Source organism: Cebus imitator, unplaced genomic scaffold (genome assembly GCF_001604975.1).
Source record: "Cebus imitator isolate Cc_AM_T3 unplaced genomic scaffold, Cebus_imitator-1.0 Scaffold441, whole genome shotgun sequence".
Lineage (NCBI taxonomy): Eukaryota > Metazoa > Chordata > Mammalia > Primates > Cebidae > Cebus > Cebus imitator.
Genome location: NW_016107756.1, coordinates 180,087 through 193,022, shown reverse-complemented (window position 1 = coordinate 193,022; position 12,936 = coordinate 180,087). Strand labels below are relative to the sequence as shown.

At 50.2% G+C, this 12,936-nt stretch overlaps 1 protein-coding gene across 1 annotated transcript in view; it reads left to right on the top strand.

The window, feature by feature from the left end:
* Nucleotides 1-12,936, top strand: part of USP22 (ubiquitin specific peptidase 22) — a 44,681-nt gene that overhangs the window by 21,106 nt on the left and 10,639 nt on the right. Inside the window, exons 3-8 of the mRNA XM_017510553.2 lie at nt 2,245-2,358; nt 4,623-4,724; nt 5,762-5,931; nt 8,198-8,345; nt 10,416-10,521; nt 12,018-12,176. Of these exons, the coding sequence (XP_017366042.1) occupies nt 2,245-2,358; nt 4,623-4,724; nt 5,762-5,931; nt 8,198-8,345; nt 10,416-10,521; nt 12,018-12,176 (799 nt within the window). The remainder of the gene's footprint in view (nt 1-2,244; nt 2,359-4,622; nt 4,725-5,761; nt 5,932-8,197; nt 8,346-10,415; nt 10,522-12,017; nt 12,177-12,936) is intronic.

The following is a 12,936-nucleotide window of genomic DNA, read 5'->3' as shown; positions in this document are numbered from 1 at the left end:
TTTTTAAAGAAGTGATAGGACGGTGGAGTGGTGTGGCTTGCACCTGTAATCCCAGCACCTTGGGAGGCTGAGGCAGGCAGATTACCTGAGCTCGGGAGTTCAAGACCAGTCTGGGCAACATGGTGAAATCCTGTCTCTACAAAAAAATTTAAAAATTAGCAGGGCATGGTCGTGTGTGTCTGTGGTCCCGGCCACTCACTCAGGAGGCTGAGGTGGCAAGATTCCTTGAGCCTAGGAGGTCAAGGCTGTGGTGAGCTGTGGTCAAGCCACTGCACTCCCACCTGGGTGATAGAGCAAACCCCTGTCTCAAAGAAAGAAAATAAAAAAGAAGGGAGATGATTTAAAGCAAAACATACCTCTTACCTTATAATATGATGTGTTTATGATCACAGTGTTTCCCTATGGACAACTGGACGCTGTCACCTCAATACCATGCTGTTATGCCACAGCTACAGTTATTGTAAAGGAAACGTTTCTTTAATTTCTAGGTGATATGGTGGTAGGTGATATTAAAGAAAGCTTTAAGTAATAGAGATGAAAATGAGTAAGTCAGTCATTGCCAGGGGACGTATCTCATTTGCAACTAAGAGCAACTGGTTGTGAAAAGGCTGCTTGAAAGTAGGGCCTCAAGTTGTAACAATGAGTTCCCTGGCCTTTCTGGAAGGAGAGCTGAGGGCACACAGGGCCCTGATTGGCCCCGGGTGACCAGGCTTCCTCATCCATGGCGAGGGATTGGCAGAGTGATGACTTCCGACATGGACGACGCTGATCAGGACCGGGTGGGTGTGATAGAATTCTACAGTAGCTCCGTAGTGTAGATACTTGCTTTGAATAGGATAAATGAATAATTGTTTCTGCTCTGATTCTCAGACCAATGTATGCTGCTATTACACCTGGGCTGGGATTCAGTGTGGTGAAAAGGGCTATAGGACATTGGAAATATATTTGTACTTAAGAAAGTACGTGTCTGGGCATGGCGAATTTCACTCCATCACCCAGGCTGGAGTGCAGTGGCTTACTGCAACCTCCTCCTTACGGGTTCAAGTGAGTCTCCTGCTTCAGGCTTCTGCGGCTGGGTGAGGGGAACAACCCCAGCAGTACTTAAGCTCTCCCAGGGTGCGCCTGCAAATGTGGAGCTGAAGAGTACCAAATGCTGCCAGTAATCCTGGAGTAGCTGGGATTACAGGCATGCGTCACCAGCCCAGCTAATTTTTGTATTTTTAGTAGAGATGGGGTTTCACTGTTTTGGCCAGGCTGGTCTTGAACTCCTGACCTTAAGCAATCTGCCCACCTCGGCCTCCCAAAGTGCTGGGCTTACAGATGTGAGCCACTGCTTCCGGCCACATAAGATCCAATTAACTTTTTTTTTTTTTTTTTTTTTTTTTGGGGTTTTTCTCTTTTTTCCCATGCTGGAGTGCAGTGGTGTGGTCTTGGCTCACTGCAACCTTTGCCTCCCAGGTTTAAGCGATTCTCCTGTCTCAGCCTCCCAAATAGCTGGGATTACAGGTGTATGCCACCAAGGCTGGCTACTTTTTTGTCCTTTAGTAGAGACAGGGTTTTATTATGTTGGCCAGGCTGATCTCGAACTCCTGGCCTCAAGTGATCTGGTCACCTTGACCTCCCAAAGTGCTGGGATTACAGGCATGAGCCACAGCTCCCGGCCTGTTAGTCCCATTTTATAGAAGATGCAGTTGAGAAACTGTGGGAGATCCATTTTCAGGTAGTTATGGGTCAAGATGTCAATCAAGGTCATCCGATGAGAAACTATTTTACCCCTGTCCTTAAGGTAAGAGTAGCGAATCCTGCCAACCACAAAAGCCATAGCAAGTTGCTGCTGCGTTCTTTATAGTGATGGTGTCAGGAATCCTAGATGGAAGCACAGTCACTCTGTGTCAGGTGGCCAGGAGTGAAAATACCCAATGCAGATGTACCAGTTTTAAATACCACACATTCAGAGAAGGTGGCAGAGGTTCTGATCCTGGAGTATTGGCTACTTTGAAAAGTATGTATGGCTTGCCTCTGTTTTTTAGACACCTCAGCCCTGGGCATGAGCTCCCAAGCACAGAGCACGCCCCTCAGCTGCTCAGGATAGGAAACCCTGCTGGACTGGGCACTGCGGTTTGGGCATAGGAAGGTGCCGTGAACAGTCAGTGTCTCCAGAACCTCACTGTGTTTAACTCTACCCTGCAGCATTTCCTTGTTTTTAATTGAACTCGGTTTCTCCTCCCTCTTTTCCGTCTTCAGCCATTGATCTAATGTATGGGGGCATCTACTGCTTTCTGTGTCAGGACTACATCTATGACAAAGACATGGAAATAATCGCCAAGGAGGAGCAGCGGAAGGCTTGGAAAATGCAAGGTGTGGTTCTGCCTCAGTTTACCTCCCTGACCCTGCAATTCCCGCATGTCCACCAAGGGCAGACCCCATAGGAGAAATAGAAGTACCTAGTAGGAAGGTGGCCGCTGGTGGGAAGAGGCCCCCCCACCTTCCCCTAAGGCCCGCAGTGGAGTCAACTGAAGCTGTGCGCTGCAGGGGAGGGGCTAGCTTTGAGACATGCATAGCTCCCCCTGTGCCTGGGACCACTTCCAAGGTGTTACCATGCAGGCCCCCCATGGGCCTGCAGCTGGGTTAGGGGAACAACCCCAGCAGGACTTAAGCTCTCCTGGGGTGCACCTGCAAATGTGGGACTGAACCAGTGTGGTGAGGTCACACCTCTGAGGAACCCGTGACTCCATATCCGGAAATCCCAGACTGGTTTGCCCCCAGCTCTACTGGATTCTAGCAAGTGATCTCTTGTAATGTTATGTGTAAATATACCTGCTTCCTCCCAGGAGGGCAGACTGTTTTCTGAGTGAGTTGTGGTAGAATCTCTTTGAAAACTGTGGACTGTTTGGGTGATATTAAATCCATGTCAGCAGAGTGAACTCAGCAGACGGAAGCGAGGAGAGTCTCCTGCCAGCCCCCCGCCCCGCACAGTCAGATCCTTGCCCTCAGAGCCGCCCTCGTGGCTCTCGCACCAGTGTGGCTTTCGCACTTGCCGTCACCTTTCCGTGCCACACACTCTGGTTATCGGCTGCACCGAGTGAGAGGCGCAGGCGTCATGCAGTCACGTTCTTTGTTACTTATTTATTCTTGGCTTCCCTGACTTTCTTCTCTTTTTTTTTTTTTTTTGGTTTTCACTTCTGACAGAGGCTCATAGTGGTTGCCAGTGACAGGTATGGTTTGCCCTAGTTGACAGGCGAGCTCCTGATCTCTCTGGTAGCAGAGCCATTGCTGTTTGCAAAGGAAATGTATGAACCTCGCGCCATTCTTGCCTTGATTATTCTCCAGTGGAAACACCCCAGTGTTTTGAGAAGGCAAGAATAGCAACAGGCGCTATGTCAGTGAGCAGAATTATTTGTGTTTAACAAGTTTTTTCTGGAGAGCAATCTTTGACTTGTGTTCTCTATTCTTTTCCTTCAGAAATTTAATAACATTGTGACTTAAGTGTGGGAGTGTTGTTTTGTGCAGAGCATTTAAAGCACATGCCTAAGAGATGTATATCCAGGCTTAAAATGGAATTCTTTTAGAGTCATTTCATAATTCCATCTATCCAACATGCTATGTCTTTTTTTTTTTTTTTTTTAAGATGGGGTTTCACCCTGTTGGTCAGGCTGGTCTTGAACTCCTGACCTCAGGTGATCCGCCCAACTTGGCCTCCAAAGTGCTTGGATTACAGGCGTGAGCCACCACGCCTGGCCACGCTGTGTCTTTAAAAGTATTTTGAAGTATTCAGAAATGTTGGCTGGCGTGGAACAAGTACCTCCGAGTGCAAAGGGTTGCGTTTACGCCACTCGGTGAATATTTTGTGCCACAGACGTTTTTAACTGTTGGATCTATTTTAGTTTGGTAACTATGCTGTGTTTATGCTATTTCAGTTTGCTGAAAAGTGCATGTTCTCTCCTTCGATTTCACTTGTTTGCAGGAGAACCCTTCATGTAAGTTCCCATGGTGCTGATACTGCCATCTCTGGGCTGAAGGATGGAAGACATTTGAGAAACAACTGTGCCGGGCGCAGTGGCTCACGCCTGTAATCCCAGCACTTTGGGAGGCTGAGGCGGGCGGATCACCTTAGGTCAGGAGTTCGAGACCAACCTGACCAACATGGAGAAACCCCGTCTCTACTAAAAATACAAAATTAGCTGGGCATTTTGGCGTATGCCTGTAAGCTCAGCTACTGTGGAGGCTGAAGCAATAGAATTGCTTGAACCCGGGAGGCGGAGGTTGCAGTGAGCCAAGATCACACCATTGCACTCCAGCCTGGGCAACGAGCGAAACTTCTGTCTCAGAAAAAACAAACAAACAAAAAACGAACTATTTGGGCATTGGCATTGGAGTAGTCTAGACTGGAGGTGCTGCTTTTCTTTTTGCAGGAAATGTAGCTCACACCCTCTGTGAGAAGCTCCTTTCAGTGTTGTGTGTAGCCCATCAGCACAGGAGGGTTTGAGAAGGCCCCGGTGCTGTGGCTGTCACTCACTGAAACGCACCCTGACAGATACCATAGCACCACAGCTTTTATGTGTAAACACACTTGATGTAAAAACTTCGCTAACAGCACCTGGAACTGTCCTTCATCTGCTCAGGCGCTGGAGAGAAGTTTTCAACCTGGGAACCAACCAAACGGGAGCTTGAACTGCTGAAGCACAATCCGAAAAGGAGAAAGATCACCTCGAACTGCACCATAGGTGGGTTGAGGGCGCGGTCTGCAGTCACGTTGTCACTCAGCTCGGCTTCTTTCCAGGGCTTAAAAGTAAATACAGAATTAGGGGTTTTGTAAGTCCACGTGATTCTGTGGAAACCGTGTGTAACTGTCACTCATCGATGTGCTCAGTGACCAGCTCTTGAGCACCTGTTCCCTGCAGGGACCTGTGGTGGGCTTGGGGCACCGAGCGATGTGTGGCAGTGGCCCCTGCCCTTGCCACATTCTGCGTCTGTTTGCGTAAAGGGACTCAAGTTGATTCTGGCCAGGGTGAGGCTGGGACAGTAATCTTCAGGGAGAGAAATGATGTGTGTGAGTGTAAGTGTTTGCTGAATTTTCTACAAATTGAGGGAAAACCTTTTATAACTTTTTTTTTTTTTTTTTTTTTTTTTTTTTTTTTTTTTTATTTTTTTTTTTTTTTTTGAGACGTGTTCTCACTCTGTTGCCCAGGCTGGAGTGCAGTTTTGCCATCTCACCTCACTGCAGCCTCCGTCTCCTGGGCCCAAGCGATCCTTCCACCTTAGCCTCCCAAGTAGCTGGGATTGCAGGTGCACACCACCATGCTTGGTTAATTTTTGTGTTTTGTGTAGAAACATGGCTTCACAGTGTTGCCCAGGGTGGTCTCAAACTCTTGGGCTCCAGTGATCCTCACGCCTTGGCTTCCCAAAGTGCTGGGATTACAGGTGTGAGCCCCTGCACCTGGCCCTAGAACATTTTTTGAAAGCTGTTTTGTTTGTTTTTAGGTTCCATTCCGACCTGGCCTGTTGTAGAAGCTGTATTTGTGTAATTCTGTGAAAGCACACGTGGCCAAAGTGGGAGGGCGTGATGATGGGGGACATTCTTCAATACCGCTCATGTAAAAGTGGTGTCAAAACGAGGAAAATGCGACATCTTGTTTTCTGGCTTCTTGAATGAGTCAATAAAAGAAAATGAGTATGTAGAGGGAGAGGCAGCCGCTGGGGTCCTGCAGCGCCTGTCGTTCGGCACACAGGTCACCCTTGCTCTCTGGTGATGTCTGTGCAGGTCTGCGTGGCCTGATCAACCTTGGGAACACGTGCTTCATGAACTGCATCGTGCAGGCTCTGACCCACACACCACTTCTGCGGGACTTCTTCCTGTCTGACAGGCACCGCTGTGAGATGCAGAGCCCTAGCTCCTGTCTGGTCTGTGAGATGTCCTCACTGTTTCAGGAGGTGAGTACCACCGACTTCTGCAGGGGAGCATTTCCATTAAAAAAAAAAAAAATGAAATAAGGTAGCCTGTGATAAAGGAAGATACGTGAAGAACCTTTTGTGGTAAGTTAATGTTTAATATACATGTCAGTTATGGAAAACATGGTTTTCCAAAAAAGGAAGACCTGGCATGAGTTTTGGGGACACGCTGCTGACTCAGAACAGAGGAGCTCTTTGGGAGGCACATGGTGGAGTTCCCTGGTGGGTGACATTTGTCTTTAAAGATGGGGGTGATTCTCCCCCTTCCTCTTCCTCCGTGGTCTGCCTTCGTAGCTCAGAAAGGCATGCATGTGCCACCCTCCTGTGTCCTCCTGGAATGTGGGTCTTCGCCGCTCCCAGCCTCTCTAAGATGCCACGTCAGAGCCTCTGTTCTCATGAGCTATGTGCTGCATGTTGGTGGTTCCTGTCCATGTCTGTCCCCAGTCCAACATCAGAGCATGGTAGTGCTCAGGGCGAGGCACATAAGGGCTGCCGCGTCAGCCCCCGCCAGCTCTATGATGTGCTTCTCAGAGCTGAAGCTCAGTTACCTCACCTAAAAACCAGGATGGTGCCTGTCCTTCAGGTGCCTTGCACAGGTGCCAGCCAACAGCCCTGGCCTGTTTCTGTTAGTAACCTCAGCAAGAGACGCAGCCACGCCTGCCTGCTCATGTCTGGTCATTGGCCGCTTTTTTGGGACAGCCGCAGAGTTGAGCAGTTGGACAGAGGCTGTCCTACCTGCAAAGCTGAAACTGTTTACAGCCTGGGCTAGCCTCCTTTCCTTTTTCCTGTCCCCTTCCCACTCCCCGTTCCTTTACCTTTCCCCTTTCCTTTCCTTTCTTTCTCTCTCTCTCTCTCTCTTTTTTTTTTTTTTTTTTTGAAATGGAGTCTCGCTCTGTTGCCCAGGCTGGAGTGCAGTGAGTCTCGGCTCATTGCAACCTCCGCCTTCCGGGTTCAAGTGATTTTTCTGCTTTAGCCCCCCGCCCCGAGTAGCTAGGATTACGGGTACGTACCACCACACCCATCTAACTTTTGTATTTTTAGTAGAGATGGGGTTTCACCATATTGGCCAGCCCAGTCTGGAACTCCTGACCTTGTGATCCACCCTCCTTGGCCTCCCAGTGTGCTGGGATTACAGGTGTGAGCCACTGTACCCAGCCTCTGCCTGGGCCTCGCCAGCCTGTATTCGAGTCTAACCCATTTCCTCTAAGTACCTGCAATGTTCCGTAACTAATGGGGCCACAGCCCAAATAGGAGAAAGGAGGATGCAGCTAGGAAATTGGTGGATGGTTGTGTCACCGGCTTTAGTGATAATCTAACACAACTGTTAGATTGTTTTTCAGACTCAGGTTTGTTAAGGTGTAAATTATAGTCCCCAGACCCTGACAGTTGCCGATCTGTCCTCGGTCCCTTGAGTGTCCTTTAGCGGCACATCATCCGATGGATGCGTGCAGGAAGTAGCCTTTCTGAATCTGGCTGCCCCTGCTTAACTTTCTACGTGGTGGGTTCACCCGTATCTTCGTATGCAGCCATGATGTGTGCTTTTGGTGGCTGCGTCAGCCTCCAGTGTGGAGATGGGCTGTAGTTTAGTTGTCTGTTTCCCAGTTCAGACACATTTGGGTGGTCTGTGGTTTTCGGGCCTTTCTGATGAGGAATAAAACTGCCCTGAATTCTGTATATGCACAGGCAAGACCCCTCTGTGGGTCCTGACCTGATTAAGAAGCCGTGGAATGGACGGTGTGCTGCTGGGTCTGGTGTCCTGAGTTGAGTTGGTGGAGAGGGTTGACTGACAAGCCCTGAGCTAACTGTCATCAGCCTCAGAGCCGGCGAGTCCTGTGGCTGATCCTGGTGAATTCTGCATCATCACAGGATGTGCTTCCCTTTGCGGAGGTGCTGGTGTCCGTGGGCCTGCATGGTTTGGCTGGTGCTTTGAGGAAACTAGGTATTGGGCAAATCGAGTCCCCTTTATTTGCATGTGATCTCACAGTAGCAAGTCATAATTCATCTTTTAGGCTTATATGTGGAAAACTAGATGGTGGAAAGGTAAAAATTCACGTGAGGACTCAAAAAGTCCAATGAGCCCAGACAGAAATGGATTTTGCAAAATGTAGAAAAGTGAAATTCAACCATTTGTGTCAGATAAGCCACAGCCAGTGGTAGGCAGCTGATAAAGGCTTTGATTGTCCTTTGTGTTCAGAGTCTACCTGTATTCCTGACAAGGTTCCCCCCCCTTTTTCCCCCCCGCTGGCAGTTTTACTCTGGACACCGGTCCCCTCACATCCCGTATAAGCTGCTGCACCTGGTGTGGACCCACGCGAGGCACCTGGCAGGCTACGAGCAGCAGGACGCCCACGAGTTCCTCATCGCGGCCCTGGACGTGCTCCACCGACACTGCAAAGGTGGGCCCTGGGCTCTGCACCCTCCACGCCTTTGCGGGGGTCAGGGCAGGATGCTTTCCTTGAAGGGGAAAGAAGCAAAGTGCCAGTGTGCACTCAGGCAAAAGGAGGCATGGGAGACACATTGCATTGTTTTGTAGCCTTTGTCATCATGTTTCCAATAAGAAACACCATAAGTAATGACCTCAGAGAGGCTCCTCCTAATTTACTTTTAGGAGGCGAGGAAGCAGTTGCGGCAGCACGGCAGGTCCTCAGTGGTCCATCACAGTCAACAGCCAGCTCTCGGGGCCCTCCTGGGCCTGTGCTTTGAGGCCCTTGCCTGCCTTGGCGGTTCTGGGATCCTGTGGGTTATCAGGCCTGGGGCTTCTGAACATCCCCCAAACACAACCACCCAATCGTCTCCTTCCCCTGGGGACTCTCCAGAAGGATTGATGGTTGCTCTGAAATGGCCAGAGAGCTGGGACACAGGACGAGTAGAGCTTCTCTTGGTATCTCACTGGACCTGGGCATCTTCCACAGCCTGGCCCCAGGATGGTGCCCTCCCGAGGTTCTCAGAGGTGTATGGTGTTGATAGTTGGTGGGGACGACTGAATGGCCTGAGCCAAGGTCAGCTCCTCCCCTGTAGCTGAAGTCTGTCCACACAGGCAGAGGGACTGAGGGGTGATTCTTAAATGAGTGTGGGCTGGTGACCTGCAGCTTCCTAAAGCCTGCGCCGGCATTTCTGATTGAGTAGGTCTGCAGGGAGGGGCAGGGGCTTCTTCACTTCTAATCAGTTCCTAGCTGATGGCACTGGTTCAGATGCCACACTCTGAGAACCCATGAGCTCAGGTAACAGGGCACCTGGCTGCTTCTGGGTTACCTGTGGCCTCTGGGCTGGCTAGTTATAGGTGATACCCCACTGGCTAATTTTAACTTGGAGACTTTTAGAGAACCGAGTCCTGTTTTGGTGGTTCACTGGTTAACAGCCTGGTGGGCTGGCTTCCCCAGCGCTTCTCATCAGTCTCAGGGCTGTGCAGCTGGGCCCTTGCACATATGCTGTGGGTTCTGAGATTGCAGCCCAGAAACACCCCACAGTTGAGCTAAAATGACTGGTTTTTGTCAAATGTGACTTTGGGTTTTATTTTTTTGGTACTTGATTTTTTTTCTACTGAAGAACTTCATGATCCTTCTAATTCTTACCCTAGAAATCAAAGTTAACTTAGTAGCTTAGGTAGAGTTTCGTTTCCTAGGATGATTTATTTTATTTATGTTATGATATTTTTGGGATGGAGTTTTGCTCTTGTTGCCCAGGCTGGAGTGCAGTGGGGCAGCCTTGGCTCACTGCAACCTCTGCCTCCTGGGTTCAAGAAATTCTCCTGCGTTAGCCTCCCTAGGAGCCGGGATTACAGGTGCCCACCACTACACCTGGCTAAGTTCTGTATTTTTAAGATGATATTTCACCACATTGGCCAGGCCGGTCTTGAACTCCTGACCTCAGGTGATCCATCTGCGCTTCAGCCTCCCAAAGTGCTGGAATTACAGGCGTGAACCACCGCGCTGGCCGTATGATTTATAAGAGAGAAAAGAACCTCTGTGGAAGTGAACTACATTATTCCAGAATACCTGGTCAGAATAAGAGCTTTCTGCAGGCAGCAGAAAGATGTTCTAAAAATCACTTGTTCAAAAATGTGTTGCTGTTAAAATGTTCATATGACCAAAATGTGACAAAACCACTGATGTGCTTCTGACAGGATTCCCTTGGAAATGTCTGAGAAGTGGTGTAAGGTTCTTCTGTTTAGAAGCCTGCTTGTCAGAGCCGTTAAGCAGGGCGGCCTGGCCACGTGCCCTTGGTTACGTGCAGTTGTTTGTCCTTGTGGCCTCCACGGCATCTCTCCGTTCTTCTTTCTTTGCATCTTCCTGCATGGATATTCTGGTGCGCTAACATTTTGTCCCAAAAATGAGACCTTCACCTGGCCTTTTAAAGCATCAGCCCTGGGTTCCCCAGGCCTCTGCAGGGTGAACTGTTCTTCCCTTAGAGACTCCCCATCTTTGGGGTGCACAGACGCTAATCCCAGAGCCATGGTCTGTCCCCAGGTGATGACAACGGGAAGAAGGCCAACAACCCCAACCACTGCAACTGTATCATAGACCAGATCTTCACCGGTGGGCTGCAGTCAGACGTCACCTGCCAAGTCTGCCAGTAAGTGAGAGGCTGTGTGCTCCGCAATGTCAGAAGCCTCTGGGGCGGTGCTGGCGTCCTCAGTCTCCAGAGCTGTGTGTGCTCTGAGAGGTCTTTATGGGGGCTACAAGAGAAATAATTAACAGACGCCCTGAGAGTGAAGGTCATGTGGTGGGGCTGCTTCCTCTTGGGGAGGTCCTGGGACTATGTCCTTTGGGATGTGAACCCTTCGTGTTGAGGTCTTGGCTGTTGTCTGCAGCCAGCGGTGTGTTCTTGGAAGCTTGGAGAAATGGTGGGGGGAGCTTACAGTCTTCCAGTCCTTGAGCAAGGACCGAATAAAATAGTCCCTTTCAAGAAGGGGCGGATCATGAGGGCGAATTGTTTACATACGTGCTTTGAAGTGTGTTAGTTTCATTGTTCTATGGCTTCTGGTTCCATTTTCTCTTATGTGGTGGCCCTAATTCTTTTCAGGTGTGGTCTCTGCTTAGATCCCCAAGTGTTGAATGCAGGAGGAACCTACTGCTTTGTTAGGTCTGAGGGACCTTCTCACCCCACCTCAGTGCATGCTGCTGGGTTTTCTTTCAGTTTTTTTTTTTTCAGGCATGGGGTCTTGTTATGTTGCCCAGGCTGGCCTTGAACCCATGGGCTCAAGCAGCCCTCCCTCCCCAGCCTCCCACGTAGGTGGAACCACAAGCGTGGGCCACCATGCCTGGCTCTGTTCTTTACTCCCTGGACATGATCCACCAAAATTATTTCAGAACCTGAAATGGATTGCCACTTGTGATCTGCATAAGGCCTGCGAATACTGGGAAAGGCCAGTGCTGCCTGTGTCATGGGTTCCATTTTCTGTAAGGGGGCCTGGCTCTGAGCATTAGAAACCGAGCTTGCTCCGAGCAGTTTGGACCTCCTCACTGGTCCTTAACTACTGAATTCCGTTAGCAGGAGACTGTCTCAGATTTAAATCCTGTATAAATATCAAGAGTACATTTCCCAGTCTGCAAGTTTTCGTCTTTTGTATTGCTAAATAAATTTCTAGTGAGGAACTGGCTTTGTGAGATGCAGCATTGAGTGTCCAGGGTGGGGCTGCCGGGGCTGGCTCAGGCACGCTCTGAGGTGTGCGTGGAGGCCTCCTGTGTCGCCTAGGGTTGCAGGCCCCAAGTTCTAGATGCAGCTGAGATACATCTAGATGCAGCTGGATTCAGAGCCTCTGACGGGACCCATGAGTTTATCCTCCTCCCAAGTCCCTCAGTGACTGTGATGGTCTCCAGGCTGGATAGCCCTTGTTTGAGGAGTGCCTCTTGCCTTCGGGTTCACACATACCCCTACCCAGGGCCACCTTGGGAGCCAGGACACGTTGGGTGTGAGCAGTGCTGCTTTCGCTCCTGCCCCATCCCACCTGAGTGTCACTACGGCAAAGGGCACAGTGGGTAAGGGGAAGGGGTGGCTTCCACCCCGGGCTGCCTCTGGAGCTGGGCAGGTGTCAGTCCTCACAGCCATTGTTTTCCTTCTGCTTCCAGTGGAGTCTCCACCACCATAGACCCCTTCTGGGACATCAGCTTGGATCTCCCCGGCTCTTCCACCCCATTCTGGCCCCTGAGCCCAGGGAGCGAGGGCAACGTGGTAAACGGGGAAAGCCACGTGGCGGGAACCACCACGCTCACGGACTGCCTGCGACGGTGAGAACCCTTCTGCACCCACGTGGCAGGGGCATGTCTTCCTGGCAGGGAGGCTGTGCTTCATCAGGACCAGAGCAGGGCTCTTTCACATGCCCAGGACACAGCCTGAGCAAAGATGCGGCATGCACCTGGGCTGGCTGCGGTCTCTGGTGCTGGTTTGTCTTTTGTTGCGGCTGAATGACTGGATATTTCTGTCCCCCAGCTTTGCACGATGTTGGGCGTTGGCGTCAGCAGCTGCTGTTCCAACCTCCTCTTGTAAATGAACCCAGAGCCAAACTGGATGCTCCCTCAGCCTTTGTGGTAATCACCTACCCCGGAGTGTGAGCTGAGAAGCGCCTGGCCCTCTCCCGTGGCCCACAGCCTTCTCTGCATGTGATTAAAACTTAGTTGTGATGTTCTGCACTTAGGGCAATTTTTGAAATTATGCATTCGCTGCTTCATTTGGGATAAGTAATAAAATTTACAAAGTGATTTTTTTTTTTTTTTTTCTTGAGACATAGACTTGCTCTGTTGCCCAGGTTGGAGTGCAGTGGTGTGATTTCTGCTCACTGCAACCTCTGCCTCCCGGGTTCAGGCGATTCTCCTGCCTGAGCCTCCTGAGTAGCTGGGACTGCTGGCATGTGCCACCATGTCTGGCTAATTTTTGTATTTTTAGTAGAGTCGGGGTTTCACCAAGCTGGTCTTGAACTCATGATCTCAGGTGATCCCCCACCTTGGTCTCCCAAAGTGCTCACAGGTGTGAGCCACCATACTTGTGAGC